Raw genomic sequence first — 24,241 nt, 5'->3', positions numbered from 1 at the left:
CTCCTTTAAAGGAAACCTCCATAACCATTTTCTCATAAAGGCAATGTTCCATCTCTTTCTTCTTCTTCTTTTTTTAAACCAACACAGCACCTCCCATCTAACCAAATGATCATTCTTCTCCCCCAACCCAGACTACATAAAGTCTCAATTCTCACAATAGTCCTACCCACCCCAATAGGAACTTCAAAAACAGATAAAAATAAAATAAAGAGGAATACTGAAAGACAGACTAAATATGAGTTACCCTACCACCTAAAGAAAAAATAGCACCCTTCCACCTATTCTCTACCAGAGGATCTAAGAGCCCACAGACCTATGATTACCACCCAACAGTATACCTAAGTATGTCGAAGGTCAGTTAGGGTAGCACATCCTACCAAAAAAGCCGACACAAAAATCTAGCATCTCCCATATTAATACCTACAATCCCACTTTTTCCCTAAATTCATTTTTAAGCCAGAAATACTTAAAAAAAAGTTGTTAAATTGTGAGTAAATTCATAAAAGACTCCATATGATCCTGTAAGAAGAAAATAGTGTCATTGGCAAACTGAAGATGAGACATATGACCCTCTCACCACCCACTCCAATACCTTTCATAAACCCTCGTCTATCGTCCTATATATCAATCTACTCAAACAATCAACAACCAAGACAAACAAAAATGGGGGCAAATGCACTAGCATAAAGTGTTTCTTTATCCATGTCCAGCTGGCATAATTGCCAAATACTCCAGGTGGAACCAAGTCTAATTAACAACTGCAAACACAGCAAAGTTAACAAAGGACATAATTCACAGTTGCTGCTCCCAACATGTCAACAATAAGGATCCTTGCTAGATAGCTTTTCACCACATATAGATTAACTGTCAGCAACTTGTTATGTATCTTAGATCAGCAATACTACTTATATGTTCCGGAAATATGATGATCAAAATGTTTCAAAACTTCTAAGCTCTGGATAAAATATATTCGGCAAGCACCGTCCCAACCCTAGGCCACAGATAACAGAACTCTATTAAAGAATTGTAAAACTTACAGTATAAACACTCGTTCATTGAGGCTTACAGATACATCAAAATCAGCCCAACATAATTCCAAAGACAGCAAGATCAAAAAGCCGCTTTACTCAACTTTCATGTTCAGCACTAGTTATCGTAGGACCACCAAAAGTTGTTTCAAATTATACTTACCAAATAATTTCAGTTTTTATTAACAAATATGAAATATTTCCATGAAATCAAAACAAAAACAGAAACACTAAAAACAAGAAATTTTTTTCACATGACAAAGCTCCAAACCAAAATAGAAGGCAACAAAGTTTAATTAATATTAATCCCTAGCTTAATAATTTCATATGAGAGCGGACATCCCAAAAATAGGTGCCTGTAATGCAAATACCATGAATGGAAAATGGCACAACACCTTCCACTCTTTAAATCCTGTCTGCCTTGTCCCAATAACCTCAACTCTTCTAGTCAAAAACACTTCCTGCTCTGCTCCAATATCTGAAACCAGTTTCTATCCTACACTGCTGACCTCCCCCCCCGCCCCAAAAAAAAAAAAGGTCAAATAGGGGGACCTGCAGAAGCAGGATGTCATTTTTTTTTAAAATTAAATTGTGCACATTCCAGCAATATATTGCACAATAAGAAAGAACAAATTTCAGGTATTTGATGAACTAAGAGTTGCTGCAGAGTAAGGACAAAGGAACTAGAGATGCAACCAGCTACGTTTGAAAGAGTAAAGTATAGCACTTGAATAATAAGTTAATAACCAAAGTTTTCCTGGCAAAGAACCCTTTTTATAAAAAATTAAGAACCCATGTTTAACCTACTAACTGACCTTCCATTTGTCAACTGAGGATATATTGAATTTCTAAATCTCTAATGAATCAGCATACATTTGTATTTGAGTGCATGCTATTGCAATTACACATGATAGCACATAACTTTACATTTGTGCAGCGCCATGCACAATTCACCGTGGATTCCCTCTAGCTTGGTTACCCTCTCACTTAACACAGGCTTACGTAAATTGTCTAGCCATTCCTCCTGTTTATTGATTTCCATATAATTTCCCCCATGCCCTTCTTGAGTTCTTGTAAGAAAACAAAGGGTTTGCTAAAAATAGAAGTTCTCTATGCTTGGTTTACTTTCAGCAATAAGTTGCAGTGCCATATTTATAAGCCACTCTTTTGAACTTCAAACAAAACCAAGGAAAAATTTGATGTCAAAACACCAAAGCGCATTTCAAAAATCATTCACAAGCTGAATAAGAAGTGTTTGGTAGTCCCTGCAGAACAGAATTCGCAATCCTGTGACAAAGAAACTAGTGTTTTTTTTCTCAAGCAAGAGAAAGTACAAGTCAGTTGCACCCCTGTAGATAACAAAACATGCTCATGGTTGCATCTAGTTTGAAAAAGAAGCGTAGAGTACAGATACACACAGACAGAACCTAAAATAAACCATATGACGATGTATAAGGCAGCATCTTACCAAATTTCCATTAATCATGGCTTTCGCACTTTTCAGTTCTCTGGCATGAATTGAAATTCCATAGCGAATGATGTCTGTCAACGTTTTGAGATGCGATGCACCCTCAAGAAATATGGGCAATCTGGGATATGACAGATCCACCCATAAGATATAATAACCAAAACGAACTTTTTATTGTTTCTGAAAATAAGTTCCACTACTGACAAGATGGTTTCAATTGCAAATGAATGTTTTGTTAAATGCCATACAAGGAACTAATAGAATAACAAAATCCACAAGTTTAAGATATAAAGTGAAAATTGGTGTAAATATTACCTCAGATCAAAATAATACATGCATCTAAATGTTTGAAAGGAAGTTAAGACCCTTCCCATTTTAAAATCACAAGGCCGTAAACTGCTGGAGGTAATATTTGAAGTTGGAACATAATTTCGACATGACCACCTAGAAAAAATTAACTGCCCCATTAGCATGTACATGAAAGAGAAAAATTAGTAAAATGGTAATACTGGGACAAGAAGGTTAAATAAATTTGGAAAGAGAAACATACTTTCTTGGACTATAACTAATGTGAATAATCAGTCTCTCATCCCAGTCACCTTCCAAATAGTGCGCTGCTTCAGCAACTCCCTTTACAGTCTGCAAGAAATTATTTTTTTTATTATAATATCTACTCATCTATGTTGCTCAAGTTTAAAGAGATTATAATTGCTAGTTGCAGAAAGAGAATAATAATGACAAGAAAAGAGGTTAAAGAAAGTGGTACAACAACTTAAACAAGATTGTATTTATTTTCATAACAAATTGCAAAGCATTTACAAAGTCACAAATACACATGCACTCATGCACAAAACTATTTCAATGATTTGAAAATGGGTAAAAAGAAAAAGGAAAATTAATCTGAACAAAAGTAAGTGCAAGTTTAGCAATATGCATTGCTAAATATACAAATAAACAGACATGTGCAAGTACACCTATTATCCAGTTCAGGTTACAGGTTTTTTCCTTACTCAAGTAATCCTAGCATGTTAAATTCATCTAGAAAAAAATAAATAAATAAAGGGCAGCCGGTGCACAAAGCTCCCACATATGCAGGATCCAGGGAAGGAGTGGACCATGGCACCACACTGTGTTTGTAGCAATAATAAAAATCCATACTCCCAAGGGTCATCTTACCTTATCCAAAAAAAAAAAAAAATCGCGTAGCACTGAGATGTCTAAGTGTTAAGGCAATGTTTTTAGATACCAAATTATGAGTATGGCAGTCCCCTCCCTTGTTTCATCTCCTAGCCCGCTTCTAACCTTCTTCTTCTTTACAGTAAAACCTTTCATCCTCCCTTGCACTCAATCCTCCATTCTATTGATGAACCCTAGCCTTGATTTCAAACCTAGCCCAACAACCAATTACCATTGACAACTAGTTATCATCAACTGCAGAGGCCCTCGCGACGATCGAACTCCATTCCCTCACAATTGAAAATCCATCTCCAACCCCTCAAGACGATAGAAACTCCCTTCCCGACCCCTTGCGATGATCAAAATCCCATTCTCAATCATCAGAGAAGTCGTGAGAAAAACCCTAGCCTCGCAAAACCCTTTTCTCGTCAGTCTACAATCGCAATCTCTGCTCCACAAGCCTGAGTAGTTTACCTTTTTGGATTGTTTAAGGGCCTCGCAGGTTGATTTAGGGATGGGAGAGTTTGCTTCTCTCAAAATTGAGAGGAAAGTGTTCTCTGCAGTTCATTTGGATTTTGCGACATACCGATTTACAAAATATGCCAGGAAACTCATACCTTTCATCGTGTTGGAGAAGGAGCAACTCATTTGGGTCCTTAAGATCCTGGGAGTGATATGTGAGGCCAAAGTAGGGGCCGCAGAGAGTTGACAAGGAATAAGATTCAGCAAGGCTGGGATTAACGTGGGTCTGAAACTTCTTGAAAATGGTAGGGGCAGATATATATGTCTGGAGAAAGGTTACAGCAAGTTTCTTTCCGCTGTTCGCGTTCTGGAGGGTGATCAGAAGAAGGGTGGAGGGCCTTTCTCGATGCCCTGTTGGAATTCTTGTCAACCACTGCTGAGATTCCTGCTAAGAGTGTCAGCTGGATGTGTTTTTGGACTGCGGATCATCGACTATCAGGTCAGAGGACAATAGTGGGAGAAGTCTGTTCCAGAAACTTTCGCCACATATATCCTATCCCACGCTGTCAGAGGAGGTTCAACTCTGAAGACAGATTCAGGAATGGCAACATTCACAATCACAGGGGCTGGGGGGTTCTTTCGTATCGGGCTTGTCATCTCAATGTAAGAGAAGCAGAGGCCCAACCCTCCCAAGCAAAGGAAGACAAATGCTGTATGGGTCATTAAAAATAAGGACCCAAATGCTGAGAGCCCAACCTCAGAACAGCAGCATATTAGGCCTGGTTTAGAGATGGAGAAGGGCCAACAATAGAATCTAGAAGAGGTGGATGGGCTGAGTTCAGAGGACAGCCCTTTCAGGAGACCCTGTGACAGAGTGCTCTGATAAAGAGGTTGCAGGTCTTGGCAAACAAGTCGATCCTTTAAAAAGCAGCTCATGTTGAGTTGACGAACATTATTTCATGGAAGATGGTTCAATGTATGATTCAGATGAAGATTTTGGTAGCATGTGTGAGTTTGAGAAGGAGCTTCTGGTTGATCAGATGTGAGCTGAATTTGATAATGAAGGATTGTATCAATTGTTTGAAAGTCCCAATGGAGGGCTAGAAGAGGGTGAGGCAAATAAGGAGGAAATTCCAGAACTGAGTTCGCAGCAAATGGAGAGTGATAGACTTCACTCGAATTCAGATCTTGCACAAGCATGTATAAATTCTTCTAAGCATAATTGTGACCAAATGAAATCAAGTATTGCAGGAATTTTGCCTTTTGACCCTGCACATGGGCTCAATCCCTACCTTGTTTCTGAGTCAGGTGTTCCTTTTTGCGACGTCAGGGGGGATCCTACTAGGAAAATGGATTTTCTTTTAGGGGACCCTTGTACATCTAAGAGTAGTAAAGGCATTCTTCCCATCCCAATTAAACCTACGCATGCTCCAATAACTTTTTGTCATAGTGATAATTTTTCTTGGTTTTTTTTTGGGGGGGGGGGGGGGGGGGGGGGTTATGATCTTAGCTCTAAGAGAGCTGACTTGACCTGCAACAACTCCTCGAATACATGGGTTTGGAGTTGGTAGACCCGGTTGGTAAAGTGGTTAGGTTGGGTTTGAGTCCTAGGATATACAAGAGAAGGAAGAAGAGAGTCTAGAAGGAGTTAAAAAATTTGGTGTCGTCAAGTAATTATAGGGATGGGAAAGGTGTTGAGAAGGGTGGTAAATGTGTTAGATTATAAAGACGGGCAGTTGGAAAGTGAGAGGTTTAGGTAGCTTGAAAAAGAGGAGCTTGAATAAGGCATTTTGGAAAAGAATTCCCCCGATTTTGTCCTTATCCAAGAAATTAAATTAGAACCAATAGATAGGGGCTAGTGAAGGCTATTTGAGGTAGGCGTTGTAGGGATTGGGAATTTTGGCCTTCAAGAGGTGCTTCAAGAGTGTCTTATGGGATTCGCGCTCTATTTCGAATGTTGATACTTTGATGGGGTTTTTTTCTCTGTCAGTTATACTCAAAATTAAAGGAAGGGCAGCAGTGGGTGTCTTCAGATTATGGTCCTTCTAGGCCTACCTTAAGGAACTCTTTTGGGGAAGAGCTTTGCTCTATCTTTGGCTTTTGTTCCCTTAGGTAGATCGGGAAAGGTGATTTCAACACAATTAGACTTCCTAAAAGAGAAGAATGAAGGGGGGGGGGGGGAGAGAGGGGGGAGGAGAGAGAGAGAGAACTACCACAAGTATGCTCAAGTTTGGTTCATTAATTAGGGATTGCAGGTTAAGATATCTCCCTTTGGGGAATGCTTCATTCACTTGTTTTGTAGGGGGGCTAGAGCAGTGGCTAGTAGATTGGTTAGATTTTTGTTCTGTAGTGAGTGGGAAGATGAGTTTCCTAACCTCTCTTATATGACTCATAGGACTACTTCCAATCACTTCCCTATTTTTTTGGATTCTAGCAAGGTGTCATGGGGTCCTATCCCTTTCAGGTTTGAGAACATGTGGCTCCATGTGATTTTTAAACCTTTGGTCATGGATTCAAGGGTAGAGGAAGTGGAGAGAGGTTGGGATGTTTTTGATTCTTAAGTCAAAAAAGATGAAGGAAAAATTGAAAGTTTGGAATAAGGGGGAGTTTGAGATATACGATTTAGAAAATCGAACCTTTTAGGCAAGTTGGCAGGTTTGGCTAGAAAGGAGGAGGTAATTTTGTCGGACAATGAGAAGGCCAGAAGAGTCTATTGAAAATGAGTTGGAAGAGGTGATTTTCAGGAAATGAGGAATTGGAGGCAAAAGCCCAAATTTAAGTGGGTGAAAGATGTTGATTGTAATTCCTCTTTTTTCCATTGATTAGCCAATGGTAACAAGAGGAAAAATTTTTATTAAGGAGCTGGATTTGGGGGTGTACTAATGATCAACATCCGATAACATCAATTACTATTGATTTCTTTCGCAATTTGTATTCAAAGGATAGTCATAATAGATCTATGATTGAGGGTTTAGATTGGGATCCTATCCCTGCTGATCAACTGCACTTGTTAGAGAGACAATTTGATGAGGAAGTGAGGGGGTGATATTTGGGATGGACAGAGATAAGACTCCAAGTCCAAACAGGTTTAACATGGATTTTCTTTCAAGATTGTTGAGAGATAGCTAAGGCTGATTTGATGGAAGTTTTCACTGATTTCTATGGCAAGGGGATTTTGAGCAAGAGTATCAATTCAACTTTATAACCTTCATGCCTCGATCTTCCAAGGTTGAGGACTTTGGACCTATGAGTTTTGTCTCTAGTGTGTATAAGATTATCACTAACATCTTAGCTAATAGGTTGAGTGTGGTGCTCAATGATACAATTTCAAGAGCCTAAAGGGCTTTTGTTGGTGGGGGGGGGGGGGGGGGGGGGGGGGGGGGGGGGGGGGGGGGGGGGGGGGGGGGGGGGGGGGGGGGGGGGGGGGGGGGGGGGGGGGGGGGGGGGGGGGGGGGGGGGAGGTGGAGACACATAGTGGATGCAATTCTGGTGGCTAATGAGGTGGACATCCGTAGGAATAAGAAAGGGGTTCATTTTCAAAGTAGATTTCAAGAAAGCTTATAACAAAGTAAGGTGGAGTTTCCTGGATAAGGTCTTCATGAAAAAAGGTTTTGGGGAGCGTTGGCGCAGGTGGATTAGGGGCTGTTTGTCTAATGTATGGGTTTCAGTTATTGTTAACGATGAACCTAAATCTTGGTTTTTACTGCTTTGAGAGGCATCAGACACGGAGACCCATTATTTCCCTTTTTATTCATCCTTGTAGCTGATGTTTTAAGTAGGATGGTGGATAGGGTATATAGGGTTGGTTAAAGGATTGGGTGTGGGGAATGAGGGGGTGGTGGTTTCTCATCTACGATTTGTTGATGATACCATTTTATTTCTTGATGATAATTTTTTTGATAGCAAAAAAAATTCATTAATAGGAAGAGATTTTACAAGGGCGACAAAAGGCATCTCCCAAAAAAATTTGGAACAAACCAGAGAAAAACTAAAACATCAAAAACAGAAATCAAACCAACTAATTTCTCCAATCCTATTTAGATCCTGAAAGCTAGCTTCTCTAAAATTCCAAGCCCAATTCACCACAAAGAAATCAAGAACTGACTCCTTTCCCACACCAAATACAAATTCAACTTCTTCATGGAAAAAATATGTGCTTTACGTTCCAACCAAAGACCCCATAAAACTGCATACTTACTACACTTCCACACAGCTGTCCTTTCCTTCCTTCTTCCAAAGCCCATAAAAGAAGTGATTAACAAAACTTCCACTAAATAAGGGCAGACCCAACTCTCTTCCATAACACCTAACAATTTATTCCAAATCCTCCATGCAAAATCACAATGCAAAAAGAGGTGAGAAGCTGTCACAGAATTCCCAGAACAGAGCACACAAACATCTGGAGAGAGAGGCTTCAAAGGTTTCTTAATCTGCAGCAAGTTATTAGTATTAAATTTGTTAAGCACAACCAACCAAATAAACGCTTTAATTTTCTAGGGAACTTTAACCTTCCAAATAACTCAATAAAGAGGAAAGAGACAATTTGAATAGGTCAAAAATTCAAAGAATGGTTTACAAGAAAACACCCTTGAATGATCCAGACACCAAGAACGAACATTCCTACAGAGTATAATTTGCAATTGTTCAATATGCACAACAAGAAGACAACTCCACCATCTCCTTATCATTCAGAGGTCTCCTGAAATGAAAAGATTCCAAAAAACTGGAAAGCCCCTCTGATGTAGGACAAGAAGTAAGACATTGGGAAGATCCTTGCTGGAAAATAATTAAGAAGAGTTGGGTTAAGGAATTGTGGGGTTAAGTTAGTAGTTTATTATTTGTGTTTAGTAATAATTAGTATAGGATTATGTGCATTTAGGGGTTGTTTGTAATGTTTGTCTAAAGTAGGAGTATATTTCTAATGTAATATAGTTTTAGGGGTTTATGTGTAATTTCATGTAAAGATGCTTTCTTATAAATAGTGTGTGAAAGCCATGTTGTAGGCAGTAAATGATGAATTTGAATTGTTGATTGAACATGAGTTTCCCCCTGGGATCTCCTCTCTCCTCCCTTCCCCTCCCTTCCTCTCTTTTCTCTCCTAACTTCTTCATGGCTGCAGAACCTTGATGCTCCCCCTGCATCATTTGGTATCAGAGCCCAACCACAATCTCCATTCTTCCATTTCAGTCCACCCATTCCCCTAACTCTTCTCCTTTTCTCTTCCTCTTCTTCCTTCTCTTCTTCTTCTTTCTTCTCTGTTTCTGATCTCCTGCTCTGTCCATAATTCCCTAATGCCCAGCAGCAGTCTGCCCTCTTCTTCTTGTCTATTTCTCTTCTCCTTCGCTTCTTCTTCTTCTTCTCTTAATTCTCTCCCATAATTCTCTCACCTCTCATTTCTGAATTCTGTGGCTGTCTCTTGGCAGTTTCTATCCAGCAACTCTTCTCTCTCTCTCTCTCTCTCTCTCTCTATATATATATATATATATATATTTCTGAATTTCAATTTTAAAAAAAAATGAAAAGCAGTTCTGCAGTTTCTGAATTTTTCAGAAATTCCAGTTGTGTCCCCAAATCTCGAACACCACTTTCCAGCGACCATCCTGCAACACTACCCAGACCACAGAAAACAGAACCCCCTGAAACCCTTCCCCTCAAAATTTTATTGCCGTCTGACCACCAGAGGACCCCCCCCCCCACCCACCAGCCAAAACTTCTGCAGCCGTCAGAACTTCGAAAACTCTCATCTCCTGTGCTTTTCTCATAACACCGCCACCACCAATAAACTCCTCATCCCCTGATCTCCCCTCGACCCAAGTTTGATCGCTGGAGGTCTCTCACTGGCGGCACACGCGCCCCACGCACTGGCGACTTGCGACTAGGAAACTTCCACAGTTTTCTGCAATCTCCAGTCTCATGAAAAACTGCACAGCCACAATATTTTGGGTTTTCTCCACGAAATTTTGATCTGCAAGGAGATAATTTTGCTTGTGGATGCAACATATTGCAAGCAAGGGTGATAATCACTGGCAGCATTAAAAATCAGGTTTTGTTGCTGTAATTTGTGAGTTTTCTTCGTGAATTTGTTTCATTTCAGCAGTGCAATCAATATCAAGGTGAATTAAAGATGGTTTTTTTTTTTTGAGAAATTGGGAGTAAAGCTTGTGGGAAATTGTGTTGAAGGGTTGTGATATTATAGCAGCAGCATATGTACATGCATAAAAAAGAATGTCATTTGCCAAACTTGGGCACAATTTCAAGCTTTTCAACACCTTTCTCAAATGCAGAGAAAAGGTTCACGAAATCATCATTGATGGAAAATGTCCAATGAATGTGGTTTCCGTTAATGGAGTCATTTGTATGCAGCTTCATCCAGAACCTCACCCAAAGCCTTATGTGATATCTTGGGTTGATAACTCTATTGCACATGTTTACGAAAAACGTTTGGTTCCCATCCAAATGGATGAATATTTGGCTAATGTTTGGTGATATCCTACCTATGAAGATTGGCCATGTACTCCTTGGTTCTCCTTGGTTGGATGATTTAGGAGTGACTCAAGGACATGAGAACACATACGTCTTTCACTATAATGGGAGGAAAATTGTTTTGAATTCTGCTCTACCAATGAACCAAGACAAAGAATCAGTCATAAATACTCAGCTTGAAGAAAATACAAGGAAATAAATGTGTTTGAAGACATCCAAAGTCCTTCAAACATTCCTATTGTAGAGTTTGTCATCCCCAGTGAGTTCATTGATGCCGATTCTCAAGCCAAGTTTATGGTGCTGCCAATGGAATGTGGTTTCTTGCCTCATTCAAGTGTTGCCTTTTTGCCTCATTCAAGTGTTGGCTTTCAAAAGTCCAAGTTTGCTTCTCCCTTTTGATCCAACATTTCAAAATTCAAGGCCGAATTTTTTTCCTAACTGGGGGAAAGTTGATGTAGGACAAGAATTAAGACCTTGGGAAGATCCTTGCTGGAAAATAATTAAGAAGGGTTGGATTAAGGAATTGTGGAGCTAAATTAGTAGTTTATTATGTGTGTTTAGTATTAATTAGTATAGGATTATGCGTATTTGGGGGTTGTTTGTAATATTTGTCTAAAGTAGGAGTATATTTTTATGTAATGTAGTTTTATGGGTTTGTGTAATTTCAAGTAAAGAGGCTTTCTTATAAATAGTGTGTGAAAGCCATGTTGTAGGCAGTTATTGATGAATTTGAATTGTTGCTTGAACATGAGTTCCCCCCCTGGTATCTCCTTTCTCCTCCCTTCCTCTCTTCTTCTCTCCTAATTTCTTCATGGCTGCAGAACCTTGATGCTCCCCCTGCATCATTATATTTGTAATGTAATGTAGTTTTAGGGGTTTATCTGTAATTTCATGTAAAGAGACTTTCTTTTAAATAGTGTGTGAAAGCCATGTAATTTTAATTTTTGATTGAATGTGAGTCCCCCCCCCCCCTCCCCCGGTATCTCACAATTGAACGTGAGTGCCCCCCCCCCTGGTATCTCTCCTCTCTTCCCTTTCCCTTCCTCCTTCTCTTCTAATTTCTCCATGGCTGCAGAACCTTGATGCTGCCCCTGCATCACCCTCCCATTATCCACCAAGAAAGAAATAACTTTGTTTGGCTCATAGCACAATCTAAAAAGAAATCTCTTTTTGAGAGAGTTTCTAGGCTTAAGATTTAATATGGGGAAAAATGGTTTAGCAGCCCTAAATGTATTTGTTGGCCTAACATGACTTTCGAATCTTGTTTTGATGATAACAAATAAAGGTTAATTTAACAAAGTTGTTGTTTAAGTGATGACATTTCAAGAAATCTTGTATGACAAAGTTCAAAAGGAACAAAAAAATGGAAGTTCAAGATAACTAGTACAATAAAGCAACACTCCATCTACAAAGTGATCAAAAGAATGCTCAAGAGGACCAAGATGTTCAACACATGTGAAAGCTTAAAGAAGACTTAAGCTCAAGTCTAAGAGGATTCAAAGAAAAGACATATATGAAGACTTCAAGTTTAGAGTGTTTTAAGTCTTTAGGATGACTTATGTAAGTACTTCATTCTAAATATCATTTTGAAGTGTTTTGAAGCTCATTAGGGGTTGTCATGGACTTAGAGACCTTATTTTGAAAAACCCCGAAAAATGCTTTTTAAAAGTAACAAAGATGGCTAAGAGTTTTTGAAAATAACCTGAAAAAACAATATTTATAATTGTTCAGGCAATTGAAGCTTAGCCCCCAGGCACCTAAAGAATTTCTTGAACAAATTCTAAAGAGGCAGTATAGGCCCAGGCGCCTGACCCTGTTTCAAGTCAAAAATTACATTGTGTTCAGAGACTTCAGGCGACTGACCCCAAGACCTCAGGCGCCTAAACACTGTTAACAGCTATAATTTTTAAAAGTTTTAAAATTCAAATTTATATTTCTTGTGCCCCAAACTTCGTATAAACTTGGGAAACACTCCAAGTAACTTAAACAACACAAATTAAACCATTTTGAGCCTATAAATACATGATTTCTTGCATCAAATTAGTACCAAGAATTGAAAATATGCTCTCAAAGCCATATTGCTTTTTCTCTCTCAAAGCTCTCTTGCTCAAAGATTCATACTGAGAATTGCTGAGATATTCTGAGTTTCTGATCCATCTTCTCTGAGCTCAAACCTCTGATTTACTGATTCACATCAAGAGAAGTATTCCAGTGAAATAATTATTGAAGCTTCAATTCAATTTCTTTTTATATTTGTTTGAAGTATATTAGCTGAGCTTTAATTGTACTAACCAGTTCTATCTGAGAGCATCTCTTGTACAAAAGAAATTCTTTCTTGTTTCTTTGTTTCTTTGATGGTTCAGGTCATTGGATTGTTGTACCGAGTGTGAGGTATCACTTGGAGAGGGGGCTCCACCCTAAAGGAGGGATCGTAAACGATTTGTTCCGCCCGCAAAGGAACGTGTTAGTGGAATCCTTAGGTGGTCTTGCCTAAGGCAAGGACGTAGGCTAGGTATAAGCCGAACCTTGTAAAAATCTCGGTCTCACTCTTAACCTTTACTCTTTAAATTTCAGCATATATAAATTGTGTTTCTAAGTGTAGGTTGCTGAAAATTGAGATTGAGAAAAACTTTTAATTTAAGAAAGTACATTGATTAATCTTTTGCGGAAACTTTAAAGGGAGTACGTTGATTAATCGCTTGCGGAAATCTTGGTTAAAAAAACTGCACAAATATTCATTCATACAGGGCTTTAAACTGAGTTTTTGGAAACGCTAAAATAAGAAAGTGTTGCAGCAATTGGTTAAGTATTGTGTGATTGATTGGTTGTTCTTATTAAAGGTATTTGGCTTGTGTTGAGATTGAGTGTGGATTGTGGTTGGTTTTAATTGAGCATTTATTTCTTGTGTGTTTGCTAAGTATACAAAAGATTGTGAATTTGTAAAAAGACTCAAAAGAATTTTATAAACCCAATTCACCCTCCCTCTTAGGACTACACGTTAACTTTCAATTGGTATTAGAGCTAAGTTATAGCAAATCTTAATTAGAAGCCATATAAAGGTCTAAATGGCACACCTAGGCGTATCCCCTTTTGCTGAAGGTCAATCCTCAACTAGACCGCCAATTTTTTGTGGTTTAAACTATACGTTTTAGAAACAAAGAATGAGAATATATATTCAAACTATGGATTGGAAAGCATGGAAAGTTGTCACACATGGTGGCTACATTCCTACTAAACTAGTAGATGGTAAATAAGTTCCTAAAGATGAACGAGACTTGATCGATAATGACTATAAAATGATGCAAAGTGTCATGAATACACTATATTGTGCTTTAGACGTCAATGAGTTCAATAGGGTCATGGCATGTAAGTCAGCCAAAGAAATTTGGGACAAGTTAGAAGTAACCTATGAAGGAACTATAGATGTTAGAGATAGTAGAATCGACATGCTCACTAGCGAGTATGAAGTCTTTAAGATGAATCCTGATGAAACTATCACTAGCATGTATACTAAGTTTACTCACATAATAGATTCCCTGAATGCTTTAGGGAAAAATTATTCAACATATGAAATGATTCGAAAAATCCTTAGAGGACTTCGTCCGATATGGGAACCTAAGGCCACAGCAATCACGAAAGGAAGAAACCTGAAAAATACCTCCCTTGATGAGTTAATCAGATCCCTTCTCACGTATGAGATGGCGATGAACGAAAGAAATTCAAAGAACAATAATAAAAATAAGAAATCAATAGCTCTTAAGGCTGGCAAAGAAAATTCTAGTGATGAAGATGAAGACAACGAATTAGATGATGAAGAACTAGCCTTTCTCACTAAAAGACTTGAAAATTTTTCAGAAAGAATAGGAAATTCCCTCGAAAGTTTAAAGGATCAAAAACTAACAAAGGAGATCTAACAAAGGAGAAACAAACACAGAGGAAACTAAGAATGAACCACCTACATGTTATAACTGCAAGAAGGTCGGACACATTAAACCTGATTGTCCACAGCTGAAGAAAGACAAGAAGAAGAAAAAGAAGGCAATGAAAGCTACATGAGACGATACAAGCTCAAACGAATCGGAGGATGAATCAAGTGAACAAGAAGTTGCCAACATGTGCTTTATGGCACACAATGCTGAGATAAACACTTATTATAGTTCATCAGAAGAATCTAGTGGAGAGTCTTGTAATGATTCATGTGATAGTATGCCTTCATAAAAGGAAATCCAAGTTGAATTATTCACCTTACACAATAGGTTCATTAAAGTGTCTAAAATGAACATAGCCTTGAAAGAACGAAATGAAAATATTAAGAATCAACTAGAAAGTTCTAAAACAGCTGAAAAAAAAAAAAAGGAATCTCATATTGATGACCTAATGAAGAAAATTAACAACATGTCTCAAGAGTTAGTAAAACTACAAGTAAATGGTGAAAGCAAGAAAGACTTAGAAATAAGTGAACTTAAAAGTAAAATTGAAGATAAAGATAAGAACATTTATAATTTTACTAGAGGAAAAGAGAATTTTGAAAAGATGATTGAACAAAGGATGTTTAATAACAAAGAAGGAATTGGTTACAGTGGAATTGAAAACAAAAAGAAGAAAAACTTATTTATGAGATACTTTGTAAAAGAAGCAAAATACTATGCAAGTACATCCTCTACAAATATACATGAAAACATTACTTGCTACTTGTGTAGGAATAAGGGACACAAAGTTTAATTATCCACTTAAAAAGAAGTATGTCAAAACCAAGAATGAAAGGAAAGTAAACACTAAAACTAGGCATGACTTAAAACGAATTAAGAAGGTTTGGGTTCCAAAAGTAACACCGTGAATCCTTCCTTGTAGGTATGCTTTAGGACTACTCCATCAAAGGAAAAATGGTACTTGGACAGGGGGTGTTCAAGACATATGACCGGAGATAGAACAAAGTTCACCACCTTAGTTCAAAAGGATGGAGGGTATGAGACATTCAGTGACAACGCTAAAGGTAAAATCGTTGGAATTGATAAAGTTGGTAAAGAACCCTCACTTACAATTGATAATGTTTTGTTAGTTAATGGCTTAAAGCATAACCTTTTAAGCACAAGTCAACTTAGTGACAAAGGGTTTGACATAATCTTTAAGCAAGGTAAGTGTATAGTTCAAAATCCAAGAAAACATGAAATTCTATTCACAGCTTATAGAGTAAATAATGTATATTGTATAAATCTTGAAAACTTAATCTCTCAAGATGTAACATGCTTAGCTACCAGGAATGAAGCCAGTTGGCTTTGGCATAGAAGACTAGGACATGCAAGCATGAACCTATTATCAAACTTATCTAGAAAGAAGTTAGTCAAAGGTTTACCAAATACAAAATTCATAAAAGATAAAACTTGTGATGCTTGCCAACTTGGAAAGCAAATTAAAACAAGTTTTAAAAAGAAGAAACATATCTCTACTAGTAGACCCTTAGAACTTATTCATTTAGATTTGTTTGGTCCTACTAGAACTCAAAGCATAGGAGGTAAGCAATATGCCTTTGTCATAGTTGATGATTACTCTAGGTTTACTTGGGTATTATTTTTAGCCTCCAAGGATGAAGCTTGTAACATGTTAATAAATTTATGTAAGAAACTTCAAAATGAAAAAGGATATAATGTTTCAAATATAAGACATGGTCAAGGAAGAGAATTCCACAACAAAGAAGTTGAAAAATTCTGCAATGAATATGGAATTAATCACAATTTTTCAGCACCTAGAACTCCACAACAAAATGGAGTTATTGAAAGAAAGAAAATAACTCTTCAAGAAATGGCAAGAACGATGCTAAATAAACATAATCTACCAAAATACTTTTGGGCTGAAGCGGTAAATACCGCATGCTATGTGATAAATAGAGTTTCAATAAGATCAAGTTTAAATAAAACTCCCTATGAACTTTGGAAAGGTAGAAGGCCTAACATTTTTTATTTTCATGTTTTTGGATGCAAATGTTTTGTATTAAATGATAAAGATGATTTAGGTAAATTTGATGCAAAGGCTAATGAAGGTATATTCTTAGAATATGCATTAAAGAGCAAAGCTTTTAGAATATACAATAAAAAAACTCTTACAATCTTGGAATCAATTCATGTAACATTTGATGAAGAAAATTCATTCAATAAATCAATAAAAGTTGAAGAAGTTCAAACTACTCAAAAACCAGAAGACTTAGACATAGTAGAAGCAAAAGAAGAAGAAAATGAAGAAAAATCAAATAATGATGTTGTTGAAAATACTGAATTACCAAAAGAATGGAAATATGTAAGAAATCATCCAAAAGATCAAATACTAGGAGAACCATCATGAGGTATAACTACAAGATCATCTTTGAAAAATCTATGCAATCACTATGCTTTCTTATCTCAAGATGAACCAAAGAATGTTGAAGAAGCTCTAAGTGATGACTCATGGATAATAGTCAGGCAAGAAGAATTAAATCAATTCAAAAGAAATAAAGTATGGAAATTAGTTCCTAAACCGGATAACCATTCAATCATTGGAACTAAGTGGGTATTTAGAAATAAAAAGGATGAGAATGGAATTGTGGTAAGAAATAAAGCTAGACTTCTAGTTCAAGGATACAACCAAGAAGAAGAAATAGATTATAATGAGACATTTGCTCCCGTAACTAGAATGGAAGCAATAAGAATGCTTTTAGCTTATGCATCTCATAAGAAATTCAAATTTTATCAAATGGATGTAAAGAGTGCTTTTAAAATGGTTTTATAAATGAAGAGGTATATGTAGCACAACCACCGGGCTTTGAGGACATTCAAAAACCTGATTATGTGTACAACTTAACTAAGGCTTTATATGGTTTGAAACAAGCCCCTAGGGCTTGGTATGAAATACTTAGTAGATTCTTACTAGAAAAGGGATTTTCTAGAGGAAATGTTGATAGCACCTTATTTATCAAAACTAAGGATGACATGCTCATAATCCAAATTTATGTAGATGATATCATATTTGGTGCAACTAATCTATGTAAGGAATTTGCTAAATGTATGCAAAAGGAATTTGAAATGAGCATGATAGGAGAATTGAACTACTTTCTAGGATTACAAATCAAACAAGCAAAGAATGGAACTTTTATAAGTCGATCCAAATATATAAAAGATATGCTTAAGAAATTCGATATGGAAAGTAGCAAGCCCATAGGAACTCCTACGAGTACTTCCATAAGTCTCGATAAAGATGAAAAAGGGAAACCAGTAGATATGAAATATTATAGAGGTATAATAGGAAGTTTACTATACCTAACAGCTAGTAGGCCGGATATAATGTTTAGTGTATGCATGTGTGCACGGTTTCAATCAGCACCTAAAGAATCACATCAAATAGCTGTAAAAAGAATCCTAAGATACTCGATAGGTACAATTGATTTAGGACTTTGATATCCTAAGGACACAAGATTCGAAATGATTAACTATTCGGATGCCGATTACGCAGGCTGTAAGATTGATAGAAAAAGTACAAACGGGACTTGTCGCTTTCTAGGACGATCCTTAGTATCTTGGTTTTTTAAGAAACAAAACTCTGTAGCCTTATCCACAGCTAAAGCTGAGTATGTAGCAGTTAGGAGTTGTTGTGCACAAGCCTTGTACATGAAACAACAATTAAAGGACTATAACCTAGAATATTCAGCCATACCAATTAAGTGTGATAACACAAGTGTAATAAACATCTCTAAAAATACTCAAGAACTAAACATATTGACATAAGACACCATTTTCTAAGAGATCATGTTCAAAAAGAAGATATACTACTTGAATTTATAAATACAAATGACCAATGGACGGATATCTTCACAAAACCTCTTCCCAAAGAAAGATTTATATCAATTAGAAGAGAACTTGGGTTGTTACATAGTATAGAAGTGATTTAGGAAGATTTCAGGTTGAGTAAAAAGAGAATTTTAAAAGTTTAAGGACTTCAGGCAACTGAGCTTGGAAGTTCTGGTGCCTGAACAGTGTATTTTGGAGGCTCAGGCGCCTGAGCCATTAGACCTCAGGCGACTGAGTTGCTACTGCCTGCAGAAATTTAATTTCTGTAAATCTTCAGGCGACTGAGCCAAATCTTCAGGCGCCTGAACTCGCGGGTACTATATATTTTTAAGCGCGAAAACCTTAACTCTTCAGACTCCAGGCTACTGAACCCTGCTCCATCATTCACCCGAGGCTCCTACCCTTGATTTCCCTCGACTCCTCACTCAAAATCCCTCGAATCAAAGCTTCAAAATTCTTCTCCTACACCTTTTCCCACAGATTCTAGGGTTTCTCTTGGCTGATTTCTTCCATCCTCCAAAAATCAAAGATGCCTTGCACCAAGACTACAGCAAATGAAGGATCTTCTTCCGAAAGAGATGATAACAACATCGAACAATGGCTTGTCACCCCTCAATCAAAGCTTCGATATCGATCTCATCTCCGTTCTACAGACCCAATTTTTGGTAAGGTCATCGATACCACCTTCTTTGATTCAGAATTTCCGAAAATCCTACCTATGTTTAGGAATATCGGTTGGAAGAATTTCGTAGTTTATCAAGCCAAAGGATTGTATGCCAACTTAGTAAAAAAATTTTATGCAAACATGATCCATGGAGAAAATGTCCAAACCACTGAGGTTAGAGGAAAGAAGATCGTATTAACTCCACAAATCTTGGCTCCTATTTTGCATATCACCCCGGGTGAATTTGAATGTCCAGTCTTTACTCAAATTTGGATTCTAGAGCAAGGTTTCACACCCGAAGAATTTTTACCATTGATTATGGTAGAAGACCCCGTTTATTTTGTTGGCCATCCTCCTATGTAAAAGCAGTTGAACCTTCAATCCCAAATACTTCAGAAAATCATCACCACCAACATCCTACCAAAGGCCGGGTCATATGATCACCTCTCCTATGTAGACTGCTTTGTGTTATGGTGTTTACTAAAGGGGAAAAAACTTGATCTCTCTAGCCTAATTTTGAAATGGATGTGGGCCAAATTGGAAGCTACTTGTGTAACTCTTCCTTATGGTGGCGTGCTAAACCTTATCTTTGCTCAACTCAACGTTACTACTCCTACAAAATTGTTCATTAAGCGTACTAGGTATGACCTCTTCACTTCCACAACCCTCAAGAATATGGGATATGAGAAGCATGATCAGGGTTGGTTTTTGAAAGGAGGACGACCTCAAAGGCCAGCAGCTATCTCCCTCCTCCTCCTCCTCCTCCTCCTCCAGCATAGGACCAAGAACCCCCAACTGACACTCCCTCTTGGTTTATCCCCTTCCATCATGAATTCTCTACTTTCAACAGAGATATGTGATCAGGTCTTCAAACCCTTCAGGAGAATGTCTCCTCACTTGATCAGCGCCTCACTCGCATCGAGCAGTATAGGGCTAGCTCATCTCGTAGTGTTGATCCTATGGATACTAGTTCTGCCCCTCAGAGTGATGCTTCATCTGATGATGAATCTAAGGAAGGAAGTGAGGAGGGTGATAAAGAGGAAGCTGAAGCTGATGATGATGATGATGATGCTGATGATAAGTGATCTATTTGTCATTTTGTGTTGTATTAAGTACTATCTATGTATTGCCTTTTTCTTTTGTTGATTTGTTTGTTTTTGTTTTAGTTTGGCTTGTAACTCCATTACTTGTGACTGTGTGTAATATGACTATGCTCTTTATGTGACTCTTGTGCCTATACTCCTCATTACTTTTTGATTGATGTCAAAGGGGGAGAGATATTTTGGAGAGCAAACATGAGAAGAGAGAGCATGTTATAGAGCAACCATGAAAATGAGAACATAGCAAATATGTAAAACACTTAATCTTGGCATGAGATATAGCATGGGGGAGTAAAAGCAAAAATAAGCATAATGAGAAAAATGAGAACATAAGAAGAATGAAACCACAAGAGCATATATGTTGACATGAGCTATAATCATAGTAGTCAGAGGCGCGAGACGAGCCGAGGCACAAAGGGTCTTTGAAGCCGAGGCGCGGCGCACGCCTCACGAAGGTGAGGCGCACAATTATTAAAATGGTGTAAAATATCTATTTGTGGTAATTTATATATGAACATATGAATATCTAGTAATATTAGAATTTAAAATGCCAAAACATTCAATAAAAAAATTGGAAATTTAATAAAATTGCCAAGACGAAGCCCAAAAGCATCAACAATTCAACATAGTTCAACATCAAAAGAAAAGAGTACAATAAAAGATTTCAAAATATAAAATCTAAAAATCCTCCTCAATCATCACTCATCACTCATCATCAACTAAATCAGCGAAGATATCATCATCTTCCTCCTCATCATCAGAATTGTTTTCTCCAACATCTTTTTCCTCTTCCGTCTCCTCTGCACTATCCACTTGGATTTCATCCTCATCTACAAGTTCCAACATTGTGGTCCGACCCCTAGCACTGGTTGCACTACTAGATGAAGCCCTTCCTCTTCCTCTAGACGATGATGGCATATTTGTACTTATTCTTGACCTAGTGTGATGTGGGGGATTATTTAGTCCAGCAGCTCTAGCAACAGAATCCCAAGTCAAATTATCATCTTCAAACACAAGTTCATCATCCTCATCAAAATCACCATCCATCCTACCAATCAACCACTCATTACTATATCAATGTCCTTTAGGAGGATGGGATCAATGGTGTCACATTTGTCGTATCGACGCCTCAGAGTTCGATTATATTTCACAAATACCAAATCATTCAAGCGTTGCTGGGATAGCCTATTTCTCCTTTTGCTATGAAGCTACAAAAAGTTTAAAGTAATATGGTTAATAATGATTCTAAAAAGCAGTAGATTGGTAGTTCTTGTTCTTTAATAATTAATCCATGATATACTAATGACTTACATGTTGGAATATGCTCCAATTTCTTTCGCAGCCAGTAGCACTACACGTGAAGCTAAGAATTTTCACAGCAAACTTTTGCAAGTTTGGAGTTGTTGATCCATATGCCATCCACCATTGCGCTATTATAAAATAAATTTTAAATGAATACCTAATAGGTAAATAACAAAAATAATTTTCAAAAAGAAAGAGGTCGTACAAATGCCACTTTACCTGGTGCTTTTGTCTTCCTTTGTCTCACTGCCAAACTAATTCCAAAGACACCACTAGCGGCATTGTATTTTTCCAACTCATTTGAAACTTTATCTTGCATTTCAATAGTTGGCAATAACCTTGCAATACATTTGTACAAACCTGTCATAATTTCTTCATCTTGCAAAATGTTGGGATTTGAATAAAAAAATTCTGGATTCAAGTAGTGTGCAGCTGCATGCAACGGTTGATGGAGTTGGCATCCCTACCTCATATCAATAATTTCAAATGCCTCCTTGAATTTATCCTCTCTCTCACCAAAAGCCTTAACTATGGCTTCCTTAGCTCTATCCATTGCTTCATAAATGTATCCCATTGCAGGCTTCTTTTCCCCATCAATCAAACGGAGTACACGAACAAGTGGACCTGTTAACTTAAGAGCATAGACGATGGTACTCCAAAAAGTAGGCATCAAAACAATAGTAGCTGCTCTTTTGCCAGCCGCCTCCTTTGCCCATTTAGTAGTATTCCAATCTCCAGAAGTAAACATCTTCCTCAAGTTGTTCTTTTGAAGATAGATTGAACGAAGGGTGATGAAGGCAGTTGCAAATCTTGTAACTGCAGGTCTTAGTAACTCCTTTCCTCCAGTGAACTGTCTCATCAAGTTGACAACACCAACATGGTTATAGATATAGCCATTCAAAAAAATTGCCCTTTTCAAAGTTGCATGAATTGAAGGCATCTTCCCAATATCCTCCAAAATTAAATCAATGCAATGAGCAGCACACGGTATCCAATATAAATGTGGCCTCTTTGCTTCCAACAATCTCCTTGTTCAAATATCAAGGAATGAAGTCATTAAAATATTAAAATAAACAATATATACACTATAGAAAGTAGTTCTAAAAATAAGTTCTTACCTGCTGCAACATAGTTTGACGCATTGTCAGTTACCACTTGAATCATATTTGATTCTCCAATTTCCTCTATCATCTCATCAAGTAATCTATACATTCTATCTGCATTCTTGACAATATTAGAAGCATCAATAGACTTGATGAATACTGATCCCCTTGGAGAGTTCACTAAAAAGTTTATTATGTCCTTATTAGCAACCGAATCTCTCCAACCATTAGACATAATTGAGCAACCATATTTTGTCCATTCCTCCTTATGGACCTTCAACAACTCTTTCATTCGACTAACTTCCTCCTTTAGGTAAGGAACTCTCACTTCATGATAGCTAAGTGGCTTTATTCCAGGACTATATTGTCCAATCGATTCAAGTGCCACTGCAAAGCTGCTCAGACGTACAGCATTAAATGGTATTCCAGCATCATACATCCACCTAGCAAAATCTCCCATTGCCTTTTTTCTTAGTTCTTTCTTGCACGCCTCATTTATTGATGTTTGCTTCATCTTCCCTTTTTTCCTAGCTTGAACCGCTTTCTTTGGATCGGGAGTAAAAAACAAGTCTATAGGCCCCTTCTGTTTTGGTTTCTTCGAGTTGGATTGGTATGATCTTTTACTTCCATCACTAGTAGGCACTCTCTTGCCACGAATGTCAATTTCTTGAATTTCATCTTCTTCATCTTCACCGTAATGATCTATATCATCAAAGTCAGGCAATAACTCATTTTCCTCCTTTTCCATATCTTTCTTCAACATATACTCTTTAATCTCCTCACGTACATGAGTAGGGCACTTAGAGCATTCTTTCACATTTCGAAATCCTCCGACAATATGTTGTTTTGCCCGAAATATTCCTCCCCTTGTGACTTTACCACAAAAATTGCAAGTCAAATTATTTCTATTTTTCTTATCCTCCAAATGTGCATACTTCCATGCGGGATCTTTCTTTGCCGAGGCCTCACATCCAGAACTAGAATCCATTTAAGATTTTAGACTTGGTATCCCGTATCCTAACTGAAAAAACAATGCATCATATATTTCAGGCAAATTAGGCAATAACTCATTTTGTATTAGTAGCTAATAGCCTAATTCAGATAATAACTCATTTAAAATTTAAGACTTACATAATGCATTTCCAAACAAATTAAAAAACTAAATTTCAATAAAAAGAATAAATATTATGTATTAGTTATAATTTATAAACTTACATTAATTAAACTAAATATTATAAATTAAAAAACAGTAGCTAAATTTCTGTAAAAAGAATAAATATTATGTATTAGTTATAATTTATAAGCTTACATTAATTAACCAAATATTTAATTTATAAGCTTACTATAAAGAAGAAGAAGAAGAAAAAGAGCAGGCAGCAGTCAGCAGTCAGCAGCACGCAGCAAGCAGGCAGCAGGAAGAAGAAGAAGAAGAAGAGAAGCAGCAGGCAGCAGGACGCAAGCAGCAGCAGCAGCAGCAGCAGAAGAGGAAGAAGAAGAAGAAGAAGAAGAGAAGCAGCAGGCAGCAGGATGCAAGCAGCAGCAGAAGAAGAAGAAGAAGAAGAAGACTTACAAAGGTTCGAAGGCTTAAAGACGATCTCGCAGCTGGTTCGAAACGTTGAAGACGACGTGACGAACTCACGT

The 24,241-nt window shown here is 37.4% G+C and overlaps 1 protein-coding gene across 2 annotated transcripts in view; it reads right to left on the bottom strand.

Annotated features, from left to right (window-relative positions):
• The window catches only part of LOC131162428 (uncharacterized), a 59,018-nt gene that overhangs the window by 18,104 nt on the left and 16,673 nt on the right, over positions 1–24,241 (bottom strand). For both annotated transcript variants that reach the window (XM_058118883.1, XM_058118884.1), the window contains exons 4-6: positions 3,047–3,135; positions 2,812–2,940; positions 2,497–2,617 (exon numbers count right to left, since the gene is read on the bottom strand). In XM_058118883.1, coding sequence (XP_057974866.1) covers positions 2,497–2,617; positions 2,812–2,940; positions 3,047–3,135 — 339 coding nt within the window. The remainder of the gene's footprint in view (positions 1–2,496; positions 2,618–2,811; positions 2,941–3,046; positions 3,136–24,241) is intronic.

This window comes from Malania oleifera, chromosome 8 (genome assembly GCF_029873635.1).
Source record: "Malania oleifera isolate guangnan ecotype guangnan chromosome 8, ASM2987363v1, whole genome shotgun sequence".
Lineage (NCBI taxonomy): Eukaryota > Viridiplantae > Streptophyta > Magnoliopsida > Santalales > Ximeniaceae > Malania > Malania oleifera.
The sequence above is the reverse complement of the archived record's forward strand: the minus strand, read 5'-3'. Positions and strand labels throughout refer to the sequence as shown.